At 39.7% G+C, this 24469-nt stretch overlaps 1 protein-coding gene across 6 annotated transcripts in view; it reads left to right on the forward strand.

Moving 5' to 3' along the window:
* Positions 1 to 24469, forward strand: part of NCKAP5 (NCK associated protein 5) — a 977613-nt gene that overhangs the window by 787163 nt on the left and 165981 nt on the right. For all 6 annotated transcript variants that reach the window (XM_046019767.1, XM_046019766.1, XM_046019772.1 and 3 more), the window contains one exon: positions 3621 to 3740. In XM_046019767.1, the coding sequence (XP_045875723.1) occupies positions 3621 to 3740 (120 nt within the window). The remainder of the gene's footprint in view (positions 1 to 3620; positions 3741 to 24469) is intronic.

Genomic DNA, 24469 nt, shown 5'->3' on the forward strand with positions numbered 1-24469 from the left:
CTGTACTTCCTCATATGATGTTAAATGTAGTCAAACTGTTGGCTTTATTTCTCCCCTGATACAGTCAGGTCTCCCTCTTATTTCAGGAAGGGGTCTTCTTCCTGGGGCCTGGACATACTAGGATGTGAGAGAGAACAGATGGCCCAGCCTCCTCAGGGAGCCGATGATTGAATCTGAGCAGAGAGTGCGTTGGTTTCTAACATTTTATTTGGGAAGGAGAGTCTAGGTGTCACCTCTGTCATTGTCTCTGTCATTGTCAGGGTCACAGTAATGGTGCTAGTGGACAACCTCCATGGTACTTTATGTCACCGGGTTCCTGGTGTAAGCATAGAGGACACAGACCGCTGGCTATCACCCGCTGCTGAAGACTCATTATAGCGATCAGAGAGAGTGCTGTTTCTCTCTCTCTCTCTCTCTCTCTCTTTCCACCCACCCAGTCTGGTTGTGCTTACATGTGTACACATGGGCACGCTTACGTGTGTACACATGGGCACGCATGCATGGTTTTGAATACAATTTCTTGGGATGATAACTGTTTGGCATCACTTACCATCCACGGCCTGAATAAAAAGGACAAGAATATTAGAACAACAGAGACAATGATTCTTTTAGGTCTACAGCTTCTCAGAACAGCTCAATTCTGTTGGTCAGTGATTGTAAGACCAAAGTCACACCCCTCCTCTCCCATGTGGTGATCTCGATGAGCCAACAGTGATGAACATTTCTCAAGGTCAATCAATTGTGTTCCTGCTAAATGAACTTTTACCATCTTAAGTAATAGTAATAGCCATTGAAATTTGGGCACCTATACAAAAATCTCTATAGAGTATATTGATTTTTTCTTTTATTCTTTCTTTCTTCCTTTTTTTATATATTTTTTAAACCCATGTGAAGAACTCTTTCAATTTATCTCAGTTGTGCTACAAAAAATCATCAATGCTGTTCCTTCCAGGTCTCCTTTCTCCCTGCAACCCCACACTTGTCTGCTACTGCTCCCATTTCTTCACCTGCAAATGAGAATGATTATGTTTTCCCACCCAATAGGTACTATTAATATTTATTTACTTTGCAGTCAAGTTTTATTAATTACTTAATTAGCAGTACTGAAAACGGTATTTGGGGGCAGGGAGAAATTACATGCATGCTAGAAACAGAAAGTAGAATAAGTGAGACACAGACAGGGGTTGAATTCTAAATAAAGGAAACAGCTTTAGCCTTTTAATGTGAGCAGAGCCTAGGCCCCCAAAGTGGCCTCTGCCAAATGGTATATGTGCTCCCGTTCACATGCACACTCCTGCCCCTGCCTTTGATGGCTTCTGCCCTCCTAGAGCTTGGAGTCAGGGGCCTTGTTCTGAACATGACATTTCTCTTCTATGCTCTGCATTTGGAGGTAGCAATCAGTTGGAAATATACTATGCCTAAACTCTACCCATTTAACTACAAAGGTGAGGAGAGTATAAGCTGCACAGTGACCCTCACCATGGCTTATTCCCTTGCCCTCTGTAAGCAGAATAAATGATGTATAATCTGGATATAATGAGGCTCTGGTTAAGCCTCCAAAGCTGGATCTGTCTAGCTTCATACAAAGTTATGGACAGGCCACTCACCTCTGTGACTCTTGTTTAGGGCTGAGGATCAGAGCTATTGCTTCACTCTCTGTTGCTTACAGAGTTTTAAGTATACCCTGAAGCTGCCCCACATCAAAATATATTGATCTACACTCTGGAAGTGCGAAGAAACTTAGAGCCTCAGTCACACACCACTAGAGAATAGAATTTATCGTCGTCGTCATCATCATCATCATCCCATTTAACAAAATAATCAGTTTCTTAAGTTCCTACCATATGTGTTGGTTTGCCCAGTGATGGAATAAAAGAGCGTAAGAACAGTCTGCTTGTACTGTTCATTTTTGGGGTATCTTCTCATGCTTGCCTTTGCCATCTATTTCACAAGGTAAGTTTAGAGTATGAAAGATAAAATCAGTACAAAGTAGTGCACGCTAAATGTCCTATAAGAGGCATTGAAGGCCTACAGGAGTTCAGAAAAAGGAATGGTCTTTGTAGGATTCCAGATAAAAATGTCAATGAGGAGGGGTGCCTGGGTGGCTCGTTGGGTTAAAGCCTCTGCCTTCGGCTCAGGTCATGATCCCAGGGTCCTGGGATCTAGCCCTGCATTGGGCTCTCTGCTCAGTGGGAAGCCTGCTTCCCCCCCGCCCCCGTCTGCCTTTCAGCCTACTTGTGATCTGTCAAATAAATAAAATCTTTAAAAAAAAAAAAAAAAAGTCAGGGAGGAGACAGATTTTAAAATGGACGTCAGCCCAAATGCCAAAGCTGGACTGGATAGAATGGCGGCAGGCGGTGAGGTGGGGGGATAGTCAGAAGGGAATGTGATGGCAGGAGAGGGGAGAGGATGGCAGGAATGGCAGAGCTTTCAAGGACAACAAGCAGACCATTGTTCTTTGTATGGCAAGAGCAGAAGCATTTTTTTTTTTTAAGATTTTATTTATTTATTTGACAGACAGAGATCACAAGTAGGCAGAGAGGCAGGCAGAGAGAGAGGAAGGGAAGCAGGCCTCTGGCTGAGCAGAGAGCCCGATGTGGGGCTCCATTCCAGGACCCTGGGATCATGACCTGAGCCGAAGGCAGAGGCCTTAACCCAGCCACCCAGGCGTCCCGAGCAGAAGCATTTTTAAAAATTTTGGAAGCAGGGAAAGATCAGGTTTGACACATAGAAAAAGATCAGCTTTTGAAGAACTTTGAATGGGGGCATTATTCTTCTTGGTCTTTTTTGAACCCTCACCAAAGAGAGTACGGACATTTAAGTACTACAAGTATCTTGATCACAAGTTCGTTTGGGAGGCAGTTCCTTGGTGGATTCCAAAGAATCCTAAATCTCCTGTGGTATAGCTTCCCTCATGAAAGGAGGGAAGAGGTCTCTGCGGTCTTTGAACAGTTCAAAAGAGCTGTTCCAGAAGGATGCCCAGGTATGGCTACTCAGCTTCTTCCCCAGCGCCAAGATGAACCACCCCAAATACATGGAAGTCCAGCAGTTCAGAGCACAGGCAGGTTTCAAGTGGCCTTTTAAAGCTTTCATTTCAGAGTTGCTTCTCCCTCTCTAAATGCATCACTGGCTCTATTAGCCCCAGCGTTGAAAATTTCAACTTGTTTCCACAAATGACAGCAAAAGGCTCTATCAAAAGTGATAGTTTCTTTAGTTCATCAAATCTCTATTCACTGCAAAAACATTATTGTCCTTGTGGTTTGTGCTTTATGATTGCTTTTACGAAGACAGTGAAAAGGCAAAAAATATAGGTGGAAACTCAAATTGACTTTATATCGCTAACATTTACCATCTTCAAAAATAGCATGCTAGATTAATGCACTCCTGATTTTAAGGTACCTTTTTTTTTTTTTTAAATTGGTCTTCTCTGCACATAATAATTCTGTCAGACAATGGGCTATGGAAGAAAACACTGTATGTGATTTATTCCTGAGGGCTTTGAAGGATAAAAATACTATTTTTATACTAATGTGTCTGAAATATCAGATGAAATATGGTTATAATATGCAAAAGTGTCTTTCAGTTATAGATTTTTTTTTCTTTCACTGTGTTTGTTGTAGGATCTAAGGGAGGAATGTGTAAAGTTGAAAACAAGAGTGTTTGATTTGGAACAACAGAATCGAACGTTAAGCATCCTGTTCCAACAGCGAATCAGACCAACTTCTGATCTCCTCCTCCAGGTATGTGCTTATGTGGAAAATAATCCTTGCTTCTGAAAAGCTATTGACAAAAAGTTACTTTAGTTCAAAAGTTTCCAGTATCTCCATAGGCAAGGCATCGTACATTGGAACACTGATTCTTTCCCTTCTCAAGGGATGTCATTAAAATTGAGCCTCTCTTAAATTTATCGGACTTTTGAAAGCTGTGTTTAGATAAAGAAAGACATCAACAAATAATAAACAGGTAAAAGGTACCATCAGAGGTGTCCTCTCGTAAACTAGGCGAAACTGTGGAATGGAGTCGGGAAATAATTGGTTACTTTGGGGTCTTGTATTAGTGATCTTGCATTCTGTGATAAGCAAGGACGAGTTTTATGTACTTTCTTTATTCAGTGTACTTTATGTACTTTATTCAAGTACATTTCTTTATTTCATTCTCTCTAATCAAAAATTCTGCTGGGTTTTTTTTTCCCTTTCATATCTCTCTCCGTGCAGAATTCCTCCTCACACACAATTCTTCCTATATTCTGCCTCAGTGTTTTTCAGGTTCTCCTTGTCTAAAAGCTCTCACTGAACTCCTTGACTTTCCTTCATAACATGCAAAGTTGTGGAAAGTCAAGCCATTGGAATCATTTTGGATGATGTCCCTGACAAAGCACCAGAGAACATACCTGACTTGAGGGAGACACATGAATTGGCAAAGAGAGCTGGGAGACTGATCTTTGCTGTGTCCTGGGGTTTTTTAATCCTGTTAATGTGTATATTTGCTCAAACAAGCTCCCATGAGCCTTGCTTGGAGCCCTTCTTAGGCTAAGATACCAAAGGGTAAGTAAGGTTTCACAGTGACAACATACGAAAAATAAACCCCAGCTGCCTGGCCTAGTTGTCTGAGCAAGAGAGAGGAGACAGAGGTATCCTCTAACCTCTACTGCCCAGCTCTGTAACCACTAAACGCATGGTGCCGAGGAAATTGAAAACTAAATGAAAATTAAGTTTCTATGTCAAACTAGCCATGCGGGAAGTGTTGAAAAGCCTCATAGAGACGGTAGCCGTCATATTGGGTGATGCCTATGCAGAACTTTTCCATTGCCATTGGAGGTTCTACAGGACAACACTGTTCCTGATGGCTGGGCCGGTGCTGCTCATTTACCCTCTGAACTCTGGCATGAACATCTTTCCTTGACTCCTTGGGGAAATAACAAGAAATTGCCATTCATTTCACTGAAAGAAAGATGCTCGATAAAGCCCAACATCAAAAGTATAATTTTTCCCCCAAATTAAAATAAAGCAAATCTCTCAATTGTACAGCAGATCTCATCTCCCAAATTAATCTCCCTTCTGCTTTATCTGTTAAAACATAAATTCATAATTTAGGACTCAAAAATTAGGCGGAAAAAAAATTGTCTATCTCTATTCTCTTTCCTGGTTCCAACCACAAGAAGTGTTTGTCAGAGAGAGTCTTGCCTCTGTGAAAAAGTTGTATTTCTTTTGCTCTCTTATATCAAGATCCAATATTATAATTACTTTCAACAGCTGTTGCATGTTCATGAATTTTTTCCATTTTGCTTGGTTTAACTTCAGGCTTTTCTGGAACAATATTTAAGGATCCGTAGTCCCTGTTTATGAATCATGATGGCTTATTTCCATAATAAACACATGTGCCATAGATATTTAAACTTTTTCATTGGCTGTCACAAATTTCTGAAATCCATATCCAAATGGCAGGAAATGGTGTGTACGCTAACAATAGAACTCTGTTTATTCACTGGGTATTTTCAGCCAACACACTTTATATTCCTCCCCAAATACTCTTCTCTTCCAGGAGCCATTCTAATTTAAATAACATTTCTGAAAAATGGGCTGTTAATAGTTCGGTAAAGAAGAATCGTAGAAAGTGGGCTGCCTGTCCTCTATAGTCTACAGCTCACAGTCACAGAGAGATGGAGTTGCTGGCTTTTCAGGGGGTCTGTTAATTATGTGATTTTTTGTGGGCTTGTGATTTTTTTATTTTCTGGTGGCACAAATACATACTGTGGAGTACTGGCTAGAGCAAAAACAATCTATACTTGCTTCGCACCTATGGAAGTTTTATAATTATTTGTTGAATGGAATAATGAATACAAATTTATTCTGCAAGTTGGTAGTTATTTTGCATACACCTAAGGGAAGTTTATGCCCTCTCTTCTTCTGAATTTTTCCTGTCTTGTGTGCAAGCTTTGGAAGTACTCAGTCATGCTCATCCAGCCCAGACTATTTGAGGGTGTGGCTTTTGGGTGCAGCCAATCTACCAGTGTACCTGCTCCCAAATATTATTGAACTTACAGCATCTACCCATAGACGGGAGATTCAGTACCATAGATTTCTAAGTAGTTTTCTGCTTATCTTAGATACCTTATCTTATCTTAGGTGTCATCTGCTGAATACAGCCTAATGATTATCTACAATCTGGAGTGCCCTCTTGAAGAGAAATAGAGAAAGAAATAGAGAAATTAGGCCACTGTGATTTTAGGAGATAGCTTGTGAAAAGTAGAAAAGGAAATAATTTATAAGAACCAGTCTTTGTTCCTTAAAAATAGTAAGAATTTACATGGATATTATTTAGCGCTTTTTTTTTTTTCTGCTGTCCCCCCCCCTCCCTTTTTTGTATAGGAGAAACAAAAAGGCATAGTTCTATGGGTTAGTTGATGAAGTCTGGGAAATTCGCAAAGGGAACCAGATCCATGCTGAGGAAAAAAAAAAAAGGTCTAACCTGAAAATGAAAATCAAGAATGGCAGTAATCTTCTGTGGCAATCCCAGTTTCTAGAGTGGTATCTCTGGGACTGGGGGTGGTAACAAATCAGAGTAATAAGGCCCTTTGTATTAAAATCAGTGATTTGAGCTAAATTCCAAAGAATTGAGAGGTTAGTGTAGCAAGTAAAATCCCAAAGGAATGTTCTTAATGGAACCCGAATCTCTAATTAACCTTATTTGAATCTACTGGCCAGATTAGCTGATGCTCACCATTTCTTCTTATAAATCATGTCAAACAAGACTCAATTCATCAAATATTGGCAGCTAATAGAGTTCTCCGCTAAGTATACTTTCTTCTCTTACCTGTTGGGTTGAATGCTCACCATAAATGAGCCATTTTTGAAACTCATTATGTTTCTGCAAGTAGTATTTATAGTGATTGTATCATTTTTAACTACTATATAAACCAATGAAATGCGATACCCAAAGAATTGTTTATATAAAACAAAGTTCAGTGCTTCAAAACCATCTATAAAGGCGAGTCACTAAATAAATGTTTATGAGAAAATGAAATATAGGTACCTAACTAAAAAAATTGTGGGAGCTGGAGAATTATATTAAACATAGAGGCATTCTGCATGCAAATTGTTTCCCAAGTGATTTGAGGTTCTTGTTACACTGTTAAGAAAATCCAAAACAAAGACATATGCATAAACAATGCATAAAGCATGTGTTTGATGCCCCTCCCCCACCCAAAAAAGCCAAACAAAACAGACTCTAATAATAAGATCCCTAGGCAAAGAAGTAGCCTTGGCCCTACCAACAGTGTTATTTAAAAATGCATAGTGTTTCCCACGGATCAGATACTTTTCTACAGCCTTTAAGGAGCTCACCAATTTCATCTCCATTACAATCCGATGAGGCAGGCAGTATCCTTGCATCCATTTTTACAAATGGGGACACTCAGGCACGAAGTCCCCCAGCTGGTAATTGATTGAGTGGAAGTCAAAACCGGTGATCCGGCTCAGGTCCCTCCCTTCCACCTCCCTACTCGGCTCCCTCTGCAGGGAACACAAATGAGGATAAGGAACATTTTTCTGATTCTGTATTCTGACATTTTGATTAACCGAGCCACTTGTGATCAAGTCAGATCAGAGGGCTTCTGCAGTGAAATCTCAACAAGAAGACTACCGTATTTACACAGTTCTGAAAGCCTCTTGATTTGTGGCATCCATGATTTTCCCCTCTCCTGTGGGTTCTGCTTTGGTTTTGTTTTAGACACCTCTGTTATCATTATTCTCATAAAACATAATTTCTCTCTCTCTCTCTCTTTTTTTTTTTTTTTTTTTTTTTTTTTGCTGAACACAGTTTTTTGTTTTTCCTTTTCCTTCTCATCTGATATTTCAAAGGGTCCTATACCCATATCCTTAGGCCAAGATAGAAAGAAAAGAATGTTATAGTGTAGACTATTCACACAAACAGTTGGGAATCTGACAGCTTAGAACCAAAGTGCAAACATTTGCTGTCACTTCTTAGAGTGCTCTTTGTTTTGAGATTTTTTTGCTTGCTAGTGTTTTGTTTTATGGTATTACTTCATATGAGAAGAGAGACTTAAGAATTCTACTGTACTTCTGATTTATTCTTTTCTCCTCTAAATCTTTATGTTCACAGCATAAATTTATCCATGAGTCTGACTTAGCAGGACACTACACAATACACTCCCTTCTCCCCACCTATCCATAAGCCACGAATCCCAGTCTCTGAGACTTAACCCAGTGCTGCCATCTTTCAGGGGCCTTCCAGGGTCAGGGCAGTTCTCCTGGAACTTTCCCCTCACTGAAACTGCTGGAGTATTGATGACCCCATCCCACACAGTTCAGCAGGCCATGGTTCTCTATGGAATTCTGGAATCTTAGTCTCTCGTGGCAGGGATGGTGGAGATCATGCAGTGCAACTGTAGGAACTGGGAATTTCATGTTTCATTTCACCTAATTTGTGATTAATCTCTGTGAGGGCAAGAACTCTGTGGAATGTTGCATTTTACCTAACACTGTTATCATCACTGCTCATATGTATTCATTGTATATTATTGATGGTTCAACACTTAATTGCATACATTTTTATGGAATAGAGTTTTTAATGGGACAGAATTTTGTTTGTTTTTGGTATATAGCAATCTCATTGCCCTTACTATTTTTTCTTCCAGACTTATTAAGATATAATTGCTGTAACATTGTATAGGTTTAAGGTATATAATAGAAATATTTGACATATGTAACTATTATGAAATAATCACCATAATAAGTTAACAGCCAACACTTCACATACTTGGAATTTTTTTTTCTTGTGATGAGAACATTTAAGGTCTACTTACTTAGCATCTTTCTAATACACAGGATAGTGTTGTCAACTCTCGTCACCATGCTGTGCATTATATATCCGGGATTTATTAATAACTGCAAGGTTTGACCACCTTCACCAGTTTCCCCCACACTGCCATTCTCAACCTGGGGCAACCTCCAATCTCTTCTCTGTTTCTATGGGTCCTGTTTTATTAAATACCTCACATAAATAAGATAATACAGTATTTGTCTTTTTCTGTTGTAGCATAATGCCCTCAACGTCCATTCATGTTGTCACAAATGCCTGGATTTTTTTTTTTTTGTGACTGAGTAATATTCCATATGTCGCACTTTGTTCATTCACGTACCAGTGGATTGTGTGCATATGTGTCTATGTGTGTTTATCACATTTTTTAATTCATTCACATTGATTATTAATGAACACTTAATTGATTAATTAATACTTAAATGAACATGAGCTGAATTAATTAATACCGAAATGAACATGAGTGTGCAGATACCTCCTTGAGATAATGATTTTGTTTCCTTTGCATATATGCCCAGAAGTGGTTGAATCATATGGTTGTTTTATGTTTAACATTTTAAGGAATGTCCATGCTATTTCCATAAAAGCTGTCACAATTTACACTCCTTCCAACAGTACCTTCTCATCAGCATTTGTTATTTCTTATCTTTAGATAATACTCATTCTAACAGGCGTCAGATGATATCCCGTGGTTTTGATTTGCATGTCACTGGTGATTAATGATATCAAGAAGCTTTCCAAATACCTGTTGGCTATTTGAATATCTTCTTTGGAAAAATGCCTATTCGGGTCCTTTACCCATTTTTAAATGGGGTTATTTGATTCTTGGCCATTGGGTTGTATGAGTTTGCTATCTCTGTATTCTAGATATTAACCCCTTGTCAGAAGCTTGGTTTGCAAACGTTTGCTCCCATTCCATAAATTGTCTTTTCTTTTTGTTGACCATTTGTTTTGCTGTGAAGAATCATTTTAGGTTGATGTAATCCCACTTATTCCTTTTTGATTTTGTTGCTTGTGCTTTAGGTTTCGTGTCCAACAAATCATTGCCCAGATCAGTTTCAAGGAGGTTATTTGCAGTCTTTGCTCCTAGGACTTCAATGGTTCCGGGTCTTACATTTAAGCCTTAACCCCATTTCAGGTTAATTTTGTACGTGGTATCAAATAGTGTTTTTTTTTGTTTGTTTCATTCTTTTGCACATTAATATCCAATTTTCTCAGCACCATTTATTAAAGACTGTATTTTCTCCAGTGAGTGTTCTTCACTCCTTTGACTATCCTTTGTTGACCACATATACCTGGGTTTTTTTTTAGGGGGGTGGTCTCTCAGTTTTGTTCCATTAGTCTGTATGTTTTTATGCCAATATCATTTTATATTGACTATGACTTTGTAATATATTTGAAATCTGGAAATGTGATGCCTTCAGCTTTGTTCTTTTTTCTCAAGATTATTTTAGCTATCTGGAGTCTTTTGTGGTTCTAAACTAATTTAGGATTTTTTTTTCCTATTCCTGTAAAAAAAGTCATTGAAATCTTGATAGAGATTTTACTGAATCTCTACATGGTTTAGCTTATAAGGACATTTTTTTTAATTTATTTATTTTTTCAGCGTAACAGTATTCATTGTTTGCACAACACCCAGTGCTCCATGCAAAACGTGCCCTCCCTATTACCCACCACCTGTTCCCCCAGCCTCCCACCCCTGACCCTTCAAAACCCTCAGGTTGTTTTTCAGAGTCCATAGTCTCTTTATAAGGACACTTTAACAAAATTAGCTTCTCCAGCCCAAAAACACAAGATACTTTTCCATTTATTTGTGTTTCCTTCAATTTCTTTAATTAGTGTTTAGTAGTTTCCAATGTAGAAATTTTCAGCTTGTTGGTTAGATCCATTCCTAAGTATTTTATTGGTTTATGCTATTGTTAATGGGATTATTTTATGTATTTATTTTTCAGATAATTCATCGTTAGTGTATAGAAATGCTACTGACTTTTTTTATGTTGATTTTGTATCCTGCAGCTTTACTGAATTCATTGATTAAGTCTAATTTCTTTTTGGTGGAGTTTGTAGGATTTTCTATATGTGAAATCACATCATCTGCAATTAGAGACGGGTTTACTTTGTTCTTTCTGATTCTGATGGTTTTCATTTCTTTTTCTTGTCTGAATGCTCTGGTTAGACTTTCTGTCCTCTGTTGAATAAGAGTGGTGAGGGTGGGCACACTTCTCTTATGCTTAATCTTAGGGGGAAAAATGCGTCATTAAGTACGACATTAGCTTTAAGCCTGTCATGTGTCGCCCTTATTATGTAGAGGTAAATTCCTTCTACACTCAGTTTGTTGAGAGTTTTTATTATGAAAGAACATGAAATTTTATCAAGTGTTTTTTCTGTCCCTACTGAGATGATCATATAATTTTATCTTTTATTTTATTAATGTGATGTAGCACTTTTATTGATTCTCATATGCTGAGCCGTTCTTGCATTTCAGGGATCAATCCCAGCTGGTCATGGAGTATGATCTGTTTTATGTGCTGTTGGATTATTCTGCAAGTATTTTGTTGAGAATTTTTGCATCAACGTTCATCGGGGACATTGCCTACAATTCTTTTCTGGTACTGCCCTTGTCTGTCTTTGATATCTTGGTAATCTAGCTTCGTAAAATGATTTGGGGAGTGGTTCAGTACTCTCCAATTTTTTTGGAATAGTTTGGGAAGAATTGGCCTTAATTCTTCTTTAACTGTGCAGTAAAATTCACCAGCAAAACCTCTGGTCCTAGGCTTTTCTTTGTTGGGAAGTTTTGGACTACTGATTCAATTTCTGTTCATTACTGGTCTTTTCAGATTTTCCATTCATGATTCAACTATAGTAGGTTTCATATTTCTCAACATTTTTTCCTGTTTTTTTTAATAGGTTGTCCAATTTATTGACATATAATCATTCATAGTAATTGGTTTATAATCGTTCATAGTAATCTCTTATGATCCTTAGTATTTCTGTGTTATAATTTGTAATATCTCCTCTTTCATTTACAATTTGTTTGATTTGTGTCCTCTCTTTTTTTTTCCCCCATGGTTAGTCCAGATAAATGTTTATCAATTTTATCTTTTCAAAGAACCATCTTAGTTGTGTTAATCTTTTGTATTGTTTTCCTGTTCTCTATTTCATTTATTTCTGCTCTAATCTTAATCAGTTCCTTCCTTCTGCTAACTTTGGGCTCAGTCTCTTTTTTTTTTTCTTTAGTTGCTTGGGGTTTAAAGTTAGATTATTTATTGAGATTGTACTTTTTCCTTGATATATGTGTTCATCACTGTAAAATTTCCTCTTGGAACTGCTTTTGTGGTGCTCTGTAAGTTTTGATATGTTGTATTTTCATTTGTGTTTGTCTCAAGATACCTTTTCAGTTTATCTTTTGAGTTCTCCTTTGATCCATTGGTTGTTCAGGAGCGTATTGTTTAATTTTCATGTAGTTGTGAATTTCTAGTTCTCTTCCTGTTACTGATTTTTAGCTTCATACTAATGTGGTCAGGAAAAAAAAAAAAAACTTGAATGATTTCAATATTCTTAAATTTGCTAAGACTTGTTTTGTTGCCTCACATTTGATCTATCCTAGAAAATGTTCCCCGTGTGCTTAAGAATAATAGTGTGTATCCCGCTATTGTTGGATGGAATATTCTATGTGTGTAGGCCCATTTGGTCCCTAGTGTTGTACAAATCTGCTATTTCTTTATTGATTCTCTGTATGTATAATCTATCTATTGTTGAGAATGGAGTATAGAAGTTCTCTAATATTGCACGCTATCTCTCTGCCTTCAGTTCTGTTAATATGCTTTTTACATATTTGGGTGTTTTAATGCTGGGTGTATAATATTTACAGTTACCATGCATTCTTGATGGATTGACCCCTTTATAATTATATAATGACCTTATTTGTCTCTTTTGACCATTTTTAGCTTAAAGTTTACTTTGTCTTATATAAATATAGCTACTCTTGCTTTTTAATTTTTTTCTGGTTTGCCATATTTAAAATATCTTTTTCTATCTCTTACTCTCGGTCTATGTATATCTTTAAAACCAAAGTAAGTCCTTTTTAGGCAGCATATCATTGGATTTTTTTTTTTTAAGAAAATCTATTCACTCATTTTAAGTCTTTTAATTAAAGAATTTAATCTATTCATGTTTAAAGTAATTATTAATATCTAGGGACTTCCTATTGCCATTTTGTGGCTTTCTGATTTTGTAGATACTTTGTTCCTTGCTTCTTATCTTGCTGTCATCTGTTGTGATTTGTTGATTTCTTGTAGCAATATGCTTTCCTCCTTTATGATCTTTTGTATAACCGCTACAGGTTTTTCCTGTGTGGTTACCATGAGGCTTATATGAAATATTTCGTATTTATAATATCCTATTGTAAGCTGATAATAACTTAACTTGGATAACAAAGAGAAGCTTTATACTTTCTCTTCTTCCCCTCACATTTTAGGTTATTGATGTTACAGTTTTCATAGTTTTTTTTGTTTGTTCTGTTTGGTTTTGTTTTTCGGTTTCCATAGTTTTATATTGTATATTCAATAACAAATTGTTGTCCTTATGGTTATTTTCAATGCATTTTCTTTTACTTTAAAACCAGAGTTGTGAGTGAAGTATGCACCACCACTACAATATCAGAATCTGTCTCTGACTTTATATTTTTCATTACCAGTGAATTTTACACATATAGTTATATGTTTTTACAATGTTAATTAGCATAGCTTTATTTCTACATAAAGAACACCTTTTAGCGTTTCTTGTAAGACAGGTTTAGTGGCAATGAACTTCCTCAACTTTTGTTTGTTAAGGAAAGTCTTTATCTCCTTCATTTCTGATATATATATATATATATATATATATATAAAATATGTATATATATTTTATATATATATAAATAAATAAAGATATATATATAAATATATATATAAAACAGTACTTTGGGTTTAGGTCTTTCTTTCAATATATTTAATATAGCATGCTATTTTTTTCTTAATTTGCAAAGTTTCTGTTGAGAAATTCATCCATGGTTGTGTGGAGCTCCCAGGCATGTGACATGTCACTCTTCTCTTGCTATTTCCAAAATTATCTGTTTGTCTTTGACTTGAAAAGTTAATTATTATGTGTCTCAGTATAGTCTTTTCATGTCCAACCTATTCAGGATTTTTTGGTCTCATGAATTTGGTTATCCATTTCTCTCCCTAGGTTTGGGAAGTTTTCAACCATTTTTGCTTTGAACATATGTTCTGTTTTTTTCTCCTTACATTGTGTTCTGGAATTCTCATAATGTGTATATTGTTATTAGCCCTGTATGTGCTATAGGCTTTCTTCATCCTTTTTCTTTCTTTTTTTTTTCTTTTTGCTTCAATGATTGGATAATTTCACATAATCTATTTTCCAATTTACTAATTTTTCTTCTACTTGATTGAGTCTGTTGTTGAAGCTCTTTGTTAAATTCCTCAGTTATTGTATTCTTCAGCTTTATAATTTCTGGGTTTTTCTTTTAATGGTTTCTTCTTTGTTGAACTTCTCATTTTGTTTATTTATTGTATCCCTAATTTTCTGTAGTTGACTGTGTTCTAGTAGTTTACTAAACTTCCTTAAGAGGGTAATTCTGAATTATTTGTCAGCTTATAGATCTTTATTTCTTCAGGGATAGTTATTAAAGCTTTAGTAGTTTCTTTTTGTGCTGTCATATTTACCTGATTATGGACCTTGATGTCTTTCACTAGTGTCTGTACATTTGAGTGAGTAGTCTTATCCTCCAGACTTTACAGACTTTACAGGTTTGCTTTGGCAGAGGCCATTCTTCACTAGTCAGCGTATGTTAGGTTTCAGAATAGGTCAGCTGGTAGCACTCTTGGAAAAGTGCGTCTTGCTATTGGGGTGTCTATTTGGATTAGGCACTGTTCTAGATCCTAGGTGGAGGATGCCACTGGCTAGGAACAATTGGATAGACTGCTGGCTTGGTTACCTTCCAAAATGCAGCTGTAGGTTGGGCTCCACAGTTGCCCATCTTTGCTGGTCAGGCTTTCTAATTGGGTTGGAGTGGGGGCTATATATAACAGTTGAGGAAGCCTGTGAATATGATTCCGTGGCTGGGAAAGTTATTATACCATGTTGGTTGTGGCCCAGAATCAGGAAGAGCTAACCACTGAGCTCCCTGGTCAGACAGGATCATCAGCTCTGCTGATGGGCAGAGCTGCTGGCTGGGTTCTCTGAATGCCACCACAAAGCGTGGCTCTACAGTAGGCCATGCAGGCCCCGGTGCTCTGGTTATACTTCCTGGTGGTGAGACAGAGGACTATACACAGCAGTTGGTGGGGTCATGAGCCCATTTCCTTGTCTGGCTGGTGCAGCAAAACAGGTTTCAAGGTTGGCATAACTCACTGACCAAGGACCCAAATGAGGCATAACTGTACACCAAGTTCCCTGGCCAGATGAAGCCACCAGCTGGGCTCTGCAGATGGTAAGAGCTGCTGGCTGACCTCTCTGCTCAAATGCCATTATAAGTGGGATTGTATGATGGGCTACACAGCTTCCCAGGTGCTCTGGGTAGGTTTCCTGATCAGGTGGAGCTGGAAGCTACAGTGGTAATTAGGGCTACAAATTTCCTTGCCTGGCTGGGTGGGGTAGCAGAACAGGCCCAGAGGCTGGCACAGCTCATTGTTTGGGGACCAAAATCGGGCAGAACTATATAGTAGAGTTCCCTGGCCTGATGGGGTCACTATCTTGTCTCTGCGGATAGGCAAAGCCACCAGCTGGGATCTCAGGCACCACTGCAAGGGGGAACTTGGACTGCCCAGATCCAAGCACTGGTGGCTGTCAGACCTGCTCCTCTTTTCTGTCTCGATCTCGTCTCCTGTGCTCAAGCTCCACAGATGCCCCCTGCGGTCCCCATGGGATGAGACTCGAGTGAACTTCCCGGGAAGAGACCCACAATGCTAGGTAGCCTACATATCCACCTCGGACTCTTTTTCTCCCAGTGGCGAAACCGCAGGCCCCAAGAGCTATCTTGGGGCAGTGGTCTGGTGCCCTTTTGGACAGGTGGCAGTCAGTGTGTGGCTGTTCCTCTTATCCTTTTGCTATAGTCCTTCCTCCTACTCTTTTGATCTGGTCCTTCTTGGTCTCTGTAGTCCAGTGTGGTTCTTCAATCTCACGCCTCTTTGGGGATTTTCAGAGTGGTGTCCTGTCTACAGATGGTTGGTCTTCTGGTGAGGAGGACTGAAGTCGAGAACAACCTCTGTCACCATTTGATGTCATCACTGTTGAGGGGGATGGTTCTAATTGTAATAAGATTGTAATCTTAGTTTGAAGACTATGCCTTTTTCCTACCACTTAGATGTGTTTTTCTGTCAGTTTCCCTGTTGCTACGTACCTATTCATATTTTTAATCCTTTTTAAAAAGATTTTATTTATTTCAGAGAGAAAGAGCATGAGGTGCAGGGAGCGCAGAGGCACAGGGAGAAGCAGACTCCTGCTGTGCAGGGAGTCCAACGCAGGGCTCAATCCCAGGACCCCGAGATCACAACCAAGAAGAAGGCAGACGATTAACCAACTAAGCCATCCAGCTCCTCTTTAATCCTTTTCTTTATCTTTGAGGAGCAGAGGTTTTTTTGGTTTTTTGTGTGTTTTGTTTTGTTTTTTAGGCATTTGCACCCCTTGCTACCTTAGAACCTGTGATTGCATAGTGAACACAGCCATATAGAACTACCTGGAACTTGAACTATCCGTTAATAACCAATGAGACAGTATCTTCTGCAGGGCATTTGGTCAGTCTGAGAATTAGAAACCTTCTACCACGTTCGATGTTGTTCAGAGTGTGTATTTGCTTTTGAAGAGGTGTACTCATTGGCTTCTAAGGCACTTTCTAAGTATACACAGGTAAAGTGAGACATGAGATGGAACGGAGAAGAGGAGACTTCGGAATAACACAGAGAGTAGTAAGGGAGGAGCAGGTGCCTGCACAAAGGGCGGGTAAAGAGTGGGACAATGGTTCCTCAGGTCTGGAGATGGAAACTTTCATTCAGATGGCTCACTGCCTCTCTTGAGCCACAACTAAATGGAGTCAGGAGAAGAAGCCAAAAGACAAAGCAAAACAAAACAAAATCCATACGTATTTAGAATAGCCACTGAGCTTCCCACACTGCTAAGATGCACATTTGCCTCATGAGTTTATGAAATTGACCAGCTCTTCCCTTGCAAAGCTTCCATGCCAGGCATAGAGGTGGCCTCTGCTCTGCCCTACAGACCTGGGATCTAATTTAGAGAGACCCGCAGGGTGACAGGAGGAGCAGTCCAGTGATGTTGGAGGGACGGTGAGTGACACCAGGGCCCAGATGACCGAGTACCACCAGCCGTGATCTGTTATCCTGCAAGATCAGAGGACTTCGGTGGCTTCATTGCGGGCATCTATCGGACCTGCAAACATAGAAGGAAAGTGCAGCAGGGACTCTCGCTCATGCCGTAAGCCCTGTGAAGGGTATTCACTTGTCTGAAGCACAAAAAGTGGCCTTTCTGAGAGGTAAAGGACACTTTGAAAGATCACACAGCCTCTACAGGGCAGGGCTTTCAATTATTAGATGCCCCACACGAGGTTGGTTTGGATCAAGTAAGAGCAGCAGAGAATATGGGAAAGAACATTCAGGGCTATGGCAAGATGTGGTTTCTCCTCTCTTCAGCAAGCATCCAAAACCCTCTATAGACTCACTTCACCCTCAATAGCTTCCTTTCTCTCTCTTTTTCCTGTCTTTTCTGACACAAATTCTTTACTCTAGCCAAGCAGAAATACACTCCACGGAGCATGACATAGGTTTTCCTTCAACCGTTTCATTTTGTATGTCATTCCTGTGTCCAAAATGCTACTCCTCCCACCCCGTTCATCCATCCCTGCCATTCCTTTTTCATTTAATAAACCTGAGGCACCAAAAGTAGGTCACGGCTGGGGATTGGGGTGGTGAATTGCATTTCTTCAACAGCCATGGTCCACAAGTTCCATGGAGAAGATGGTGATGTGGTGAGGGGCACATGCGATGTCCTAGGGGCAGCGCAGCAGGGACGGGGACTGCCTGCAGCATATCAGGGGCTTGGGGATGGCCTGACACAGGATATAATGCCTCCATGTGAGTCTAGAAGGCAGAATCTACGTTTGTGAGGTAGACGAGGGAGAAGACAAGTACAGGCCAGAAGGAACAGCCTGCGCAAGGATGTGAAGGCATAAGGAAGTCTGTCTCTTCCTTCCCACCGTGTTGTGTAGCTGTGCACTTTGGAAGGGCTCCGGAAAGAGAATCACACCCCCCCACCCCTCTCAGTGTCCTGCACTCACCTTGCTTAGCGGTTTCCAGCCTGTATCAATATGTCACTTTGTAAATATGCTAAATTTGTTTTCATACGTATTTGCTTTTCATTCCCAAGTCAGTTGAGGGGTATTTTCTATATTTTGTTTTGTTTTGTTTTTTGTTTTTTGTCTTTTGTCTATGCAAGACCCAGACTTCCTAGTCCATGACTGAACATTGTATTATGATGTGCTTCCTGTCCACATTACGTTGTTATCAGGGGTACAGGTGGTCTGTTATAAGGAAGTCAGGGCACAACTCCTACTCTTTATTCACTTGATTTAGCTTTTATCTTCAGAGGGACCAGGGCCTTGCCTTAGTGACCTGTGAATTTTCTCAACACATAACTTAAACAAAAATGAGCCTCAGTAAATGTGGAGTGAATGAAGGACTGAGAGAACCTCTGGGACGCATGAAAGGCTTGCCAAAAAGAGGGTTAGAAGGAAATGGCTTCACAAATGAGGTGACCATGATGGGGGAAAGAAGAGAAGGGAGTGGGCACAGTCCTTAGGGCACTGTGCACATAAAAGAACAAAGACTTTGCAATCTTATGTTTAAATAAGTTGGAACAACTGGAAAGCTTAATCTCTTTCTTTAAGACATCGGGTGCAGAGGGAGAGGAAGAGAGAGAATCCCAAGCAGGCTCCACAGCCAGCACAGAGCTGATGAGGGGCTCGATCTCATGACCCTGAGATCATGACCTGAGCCAAAATCAAGAGTCAGGCACTTAACTGACTGAGCCACCCAGGCACCCCAATCTCTCCTTTTAAATGAACCGTAGTTTTGTTTTGTTGTTTGTTTAGTGTTTCCGTTTGCTTTATCTCTGCCTATTGCCACTAAGACCTCAGGGCTCCATCTTGGAATTGTTTGTTCCGCATAGCTATAGAGAACTGTGTTACATAGATATGCCTTTTGCCGAGGAACTAATGTTTCCATATTTTTTCAGAGATACGAGTTTTTATCTCTCCTATCCTGACCCCCTACCCAAACTTTAAGTTACTTAATGGAAGGCACCTGGCTTCCTACTTGCTGTCTTCTCCTAAAACTGGATGAGTCCAAATATTGCTTTCAAGAGCCCATGGCTATTTATGCATAAACCATCCTCCTGTCGAAGACAGTGAAAAATCTCAAGCCTCGAGACCGGTATGGCAGGCTGAAATGCCATAAGGGGCTGAGCCAAGTGAAGCAATAAACAGAAGAGGCTCTGTGCCCTGCTGCCAGCGCCAGCTCATGGTGACCATGTGGAAATGCTGATTGCATGTTGCCGTAGCTTTAGGTTTTTTGTTTTTTTTAAGATTTATTTATTTGACAGATAGAGATTACAAGTAGGCAGAGAGAGAGAGAGGAGGAAGCAGGCTCCCTGCTAAGCGGAGAGCCCGATGCGGGGCTCGATCCCAGGACTCTAGGATCATGACCTGAGCTGAAGGCAGAGGCTTTAACCCCCTGAGCCACCCAGGCGCCCCGCTTTAGGTTTTTTAAGAACCTGGAAATACAGACTTTTGTGGGCAGCTCCTTGATTTTTAAGTATTGGCACCTGATTCAACTATTTTGCAACACCAAGGAAGCCCAGTAAAACATCTGTGGGCCATATTTGGTCTGCAAAATACCTGCTTTTCTTTTTTTGGCTGTAGAGATGGTGAATTTACCTTAAAATATGCTGCCTGTGCTCAGAACACCTGGTACCAGACTTCACAATCATACTCATAGGACAGCCAGAATATGTCACTGTATTCATTCTCTCAACAAAAATTCATTGAGCACCTACTGAGGACAGAGAGGTTTTCTTTTAATAGGCAATTTGCAGACTAACCTCATAACTAAGTTTAATACTGGAACTTACATTTATATTAACCCTACATCCTGGCTTTAGTCAGAACTCTAAAATCATAAAATCATCTTAACCTGCTTTGGTCTCCTTTGGTCTTCCCAGGCCCAACCAACAATATCAGATTAACCCACTGAGCTCTAAAGACAAACACCTGTGAGGACTATAATGCTAATTGACTTCTCTGTCACTATGACCTTCAACAAGGATTCTTTTTAGCTTTTTATCAGAGAAAGAATCTACTTCAGCTGAATTAAGAAAACCGATGAAAAATGAAAAGCCCTCTGTGTTGAAGGTTTGTTTTAAGGATTTTAACATTAAACAGAGAAGTTCAAAACCTGAACATAAATCAACATTATTCTGAAACTGACCAAGTGATTGAAATGTAAATTCAAGAAATGTATCTTATAGGATGCAACATTCAGGCCATATATATTTTTTTCATATTTCAAACACATAAGAAAACCTGATAATCCTGGATTTAGTGAATTTCATGCTGTAAATATTTATCACAGTAACCTTAAAACCTCCCCCAGTAAAAATTGTTATTAAGTATTATATTTTTATGCATTTGGGGTAAATGTAAGGATTTGGAAATGCAAGGGACAAAAAGTACTGAGAAAGGCACAATGATGTTTACCTGGGGATTTGATTATGCAGATTGGAGCATTAATTTCTTGGCACTCAAAGTGGTAGAATGTCCATAGCTATCAGCGTATGTCACACCAGGGAAATCTTATTCCTGGCACAAAAAGATTAAGTAACCCAAACTCTGACATAAAAGACCAGTGTTTCCAGGAGCGAAAAGCAATTTGGCTTTGTTCTATGCTTCTTTTGCCACGAGGGTGCACTTGTCTGAAAACTACCCTGATATAATGGAGAGCTACTTTCTGGAACCAGGCAGCGATTTGCAGTTGGCCGCAACTATCCAGGAGACTCCAGAACAAGTCTCTAACCCACCAGGCTTCACCAAAAAGGAGTATCATTGAAGTCTTGGCTGCATGGGCCAGGGAAGGGAGGGGAGGAGGGGGTATACACCAAAAAGGCAAACAGAAGCATCTGGAATCTCTCAGCAAGCCCTACCCACACCATGAGGAGAGAACTTGAGGCAGGTGTGAAGCTCAGTGTAGCTTGGGGTGTTCAGACCCTAGAAACAAATGGGATTGATCTTCACTTGTGCCTGGACCCTGGTCTGCTGCCATTGCTTAGAAATAATGCTAGGGCTAGGCTCACGGTAGCTTCCAGACTGGTTAGAGAACCCGAGATGAATATTCCCAGGGCATGGTGTTCTTCTCTCCTGATGATGATCAACGCATGGCTTGTGTCCCTGGCTGGCTGCCCCCAAACAGTGGAGACCAGCTTCAAGGACAAAAGACACCTCCAGCCCCGCCTCCCACTACTCTCAGACACATATACACAAACAGGCCCCAGTTGAATTTTCCAAAACTCTGATGGAAATCTTTGGGCGAGTGAGGTGGTAGGGTGCCTTTGTGAGGTTGAAAAACCAGGGGGAAGTATCACTGCATCTCCTGTTTATAAAGACGTCTTTATACAACTCAACTGTAGCAGCCTTTCCTGCCTTTTTAGCAGCTTGTATCCTGTACCAGGGTCAATTTCTATCAGTTACTCTCAGCCTCGTGTCTCAAAATCAAGAACTAATATAATGCTCACTTTTTCTGCTTTGGGGTCACTTTATACCTCATTAGTAGACAAAAGTCATCCCACTGAATCCTTCCTATAAGCCTGGATTATTATTTTATAAACAGGAAATCGAAATTCCTAGAAGTTGCTGCTGCTTCTTAGCCAGGGTCCTTCTGCTCCAAAGTTTCCTGCCTGAAACATTCTTGCCCTCATCTACAACTGCACCTTCCTCCCTTTCCCTGGGCCTGCACATGCGAAGGCTATTGCAGTAGCTTTCAACAAATTAGCCAGTTAGAAGGCATTTAAGGATCTGTTTGGAGTTACCAATGTGCTACACTTTACACAAATCAAGTTAAATACATTTGGGCAGGGGCTTAAGAATCTGAACTATGGACAACACCATTGTGGGCATAATTTATATTTCCCCGAATAAGGACAATGAATCTAATTACCTAGTAACAATATCAAATGACTTTCCCTAGAAACATGTTTATGCCAAGGAATAATAGAGTCGGAATATGACATCTCAACTTTCGAGATCGTGTAATCTACCTGCCTCACTATCTGATCGTTAGATTGATTTGTGCCTGGGACAAAGTCACATTGTATGCTTAGATCAGACTAGAAGTCAGCATCCTGATTTCCAACATCGTGCCTTTCCCACCATGTCAGTGGGGTAATACATTTGAAAGTTACCTAAATTAAGGAGGAAGGAGAGTTTGTCCTGAGAAATGTGCTTGCAGCATAATGGACAGCTTTGGGAAATGATTTAGATGGTGTGAGCTGGCTGAAATCCTCCCAAGTCCAAGGAGGTATGTGGGAGAGAACCAAAGAGGTTTGGGAAGGGGTGGGAACGGAGATAGTGTGTGGACAGCAGGCAGGAAGACTGCTGAGATCCAAGCTGGCTTGGATTCAAGTTCCCACTCCACCACAGTTTGCTTGGGTGACCTTTGACAGATTACTGAAATTCCTAGAACCTTAATGCATCCGAACAAATAAAGCATAGAAAGGTGCCTAAAATGCCCAGCACATTGCTTGTCACAGAGCTACAGCTGAATAAAAGCTGAGTTCTTTCCCTTTTCTCCCTGTAAGGTTAGTAACCTGGGGCAGGGGGCAGGGAAGGTGTAAAAAGTGATGGATTTGCTCAGCATGAGTGTTTCTGGGAAACTGCTCTGAGGGAATGAGGAATGAGGTATTAGACCCAAAATATGTTATATCAAATTAATTTCTCTCCACTCTTGGTTTTTTGGGTTGTTTTTGTACTTTCCTAGAAATCTGTAGTTCTGGGGAGTCTCTGGACTATTTAGCTCTAAGTAGATCCTTGTAGGCTTTTAGCTCAGTGACTGAGTGAACGTTCAAGCAAGACTATGTGTATGAGATATGCTAGAAGTGGATAAGTTGGATATACCCCAAATTCAGCTGTCTAATCTGGTGGTCAATTTTGAAGGTGAAGGTAGAGGGCATATGGCTGGATCCTAGAATCATTAGAGAATCTGAGAAGGCAGTAGGTTTTCTCCCTAGATAAAGCGAAAAAATTGCTGATAACCTCCAGATGTCCAGGGACCCTGTGAAGCCTGTCTATTAACTTCCTTAATTAAGAAATGAATCCTGTATTAAGACTGAATCCATAATGGTGATGTCACTGTCCTTCTACCTTTTATTCAACCCTTGTGTGGGACACTTCCTATTTTACATCCTTCTTTCTTTCATACCTGTTTTGAAACCTTTGCCAAGTATACTAGAGCCCTGAGTATTCACCTTTACAAATCAAAGTCCAGGTCCCCTTAAAAGAGAGAATGTTTTCGTTTATTTTTCCTTTTATGTTCTTTTCCTTTTTAAATAGCTAAATATTAAATCAGAATGGATAATGGATAAAAGATCATATTGCATAATGGGTATACTTCAAGGCAATTTTAATGTGAAGAAAATCAGAATTTCAAAATAGAATGTGTTGTGCATTTTTTAATGAGATGCATACAGATGTTTTCCGATAAGCCTTGCCCATATTTCACTGTTATATTTGACATTGTTCAAGGCAAGCATTAAGGCCCTTGAATTAACATAAAAATCTTATAATAATATGACTGCAAGACGCCACTACCATGAGTGCTACAGCAGAATTTGCCATTAAAACACGAAAAACTGAAATGAAGGAGGTAAGATCTATAAGCTGATGCCTCTGATGCGAAATTGCCTTCTCATTCCAATCGCATGCCCATTGTAAAAAGGAAAAAAAAATTACTCAGCACATGAATTCCATATCAAAACAGAACGTTTGAGATGTTCATGTGTGCCCTTTGTGCAGCTAGATGATGGTCCCAACTGATCGCTCACAAAGCTTCCAGACTATTTTAGTTGCTGAATTTTGCTGCTCTTCTCTGACCAGATTGCCAAAACACTGAAGATCCCTAGGACGTATTATTATTTTCTGACTCCTCCAGAGCAACCTCCTGATATAGCTTCATCCGTACCCTAATTAAGAGGAACCATTAAAGCCATTATCCCAATAGCTGTGGTCTGTTTCTAGAGAATATTTGCATCATCTATCATCTACCCCCAAGAGAGTCCCTTGTTCACTTTCCCAGTCGATTCTCAGCACTCCTCAGTCCCAGGCACCCACCAGTGTGCTTTCTCTGTCACATCTTGCCTTTTCAAGAATTTAATATAAGTGGAATCATATACACTCTCTTGTGTCTGACTTATTTTGCTTAACACATGTTTGATATTCATCCACGTAGTTGCTTGTATCAATTCTACGAAGACCTTTGAGTTTTTAATTTGTGATAAGATGTCATGAGGGCTACCTCAG

Source organism: Meles meles, chromosome 9 (genome assembly GCF_922984935.1).
Source record: "Meles meles chromosome 9, mMelMel3.1 paternal haplotype, whole genome shotgun sequence".
NCBI lineage: Eukaryota > Metazoa > Chordata > Mammalia > Carnivora > Mustelidae > Meles > Meles meles.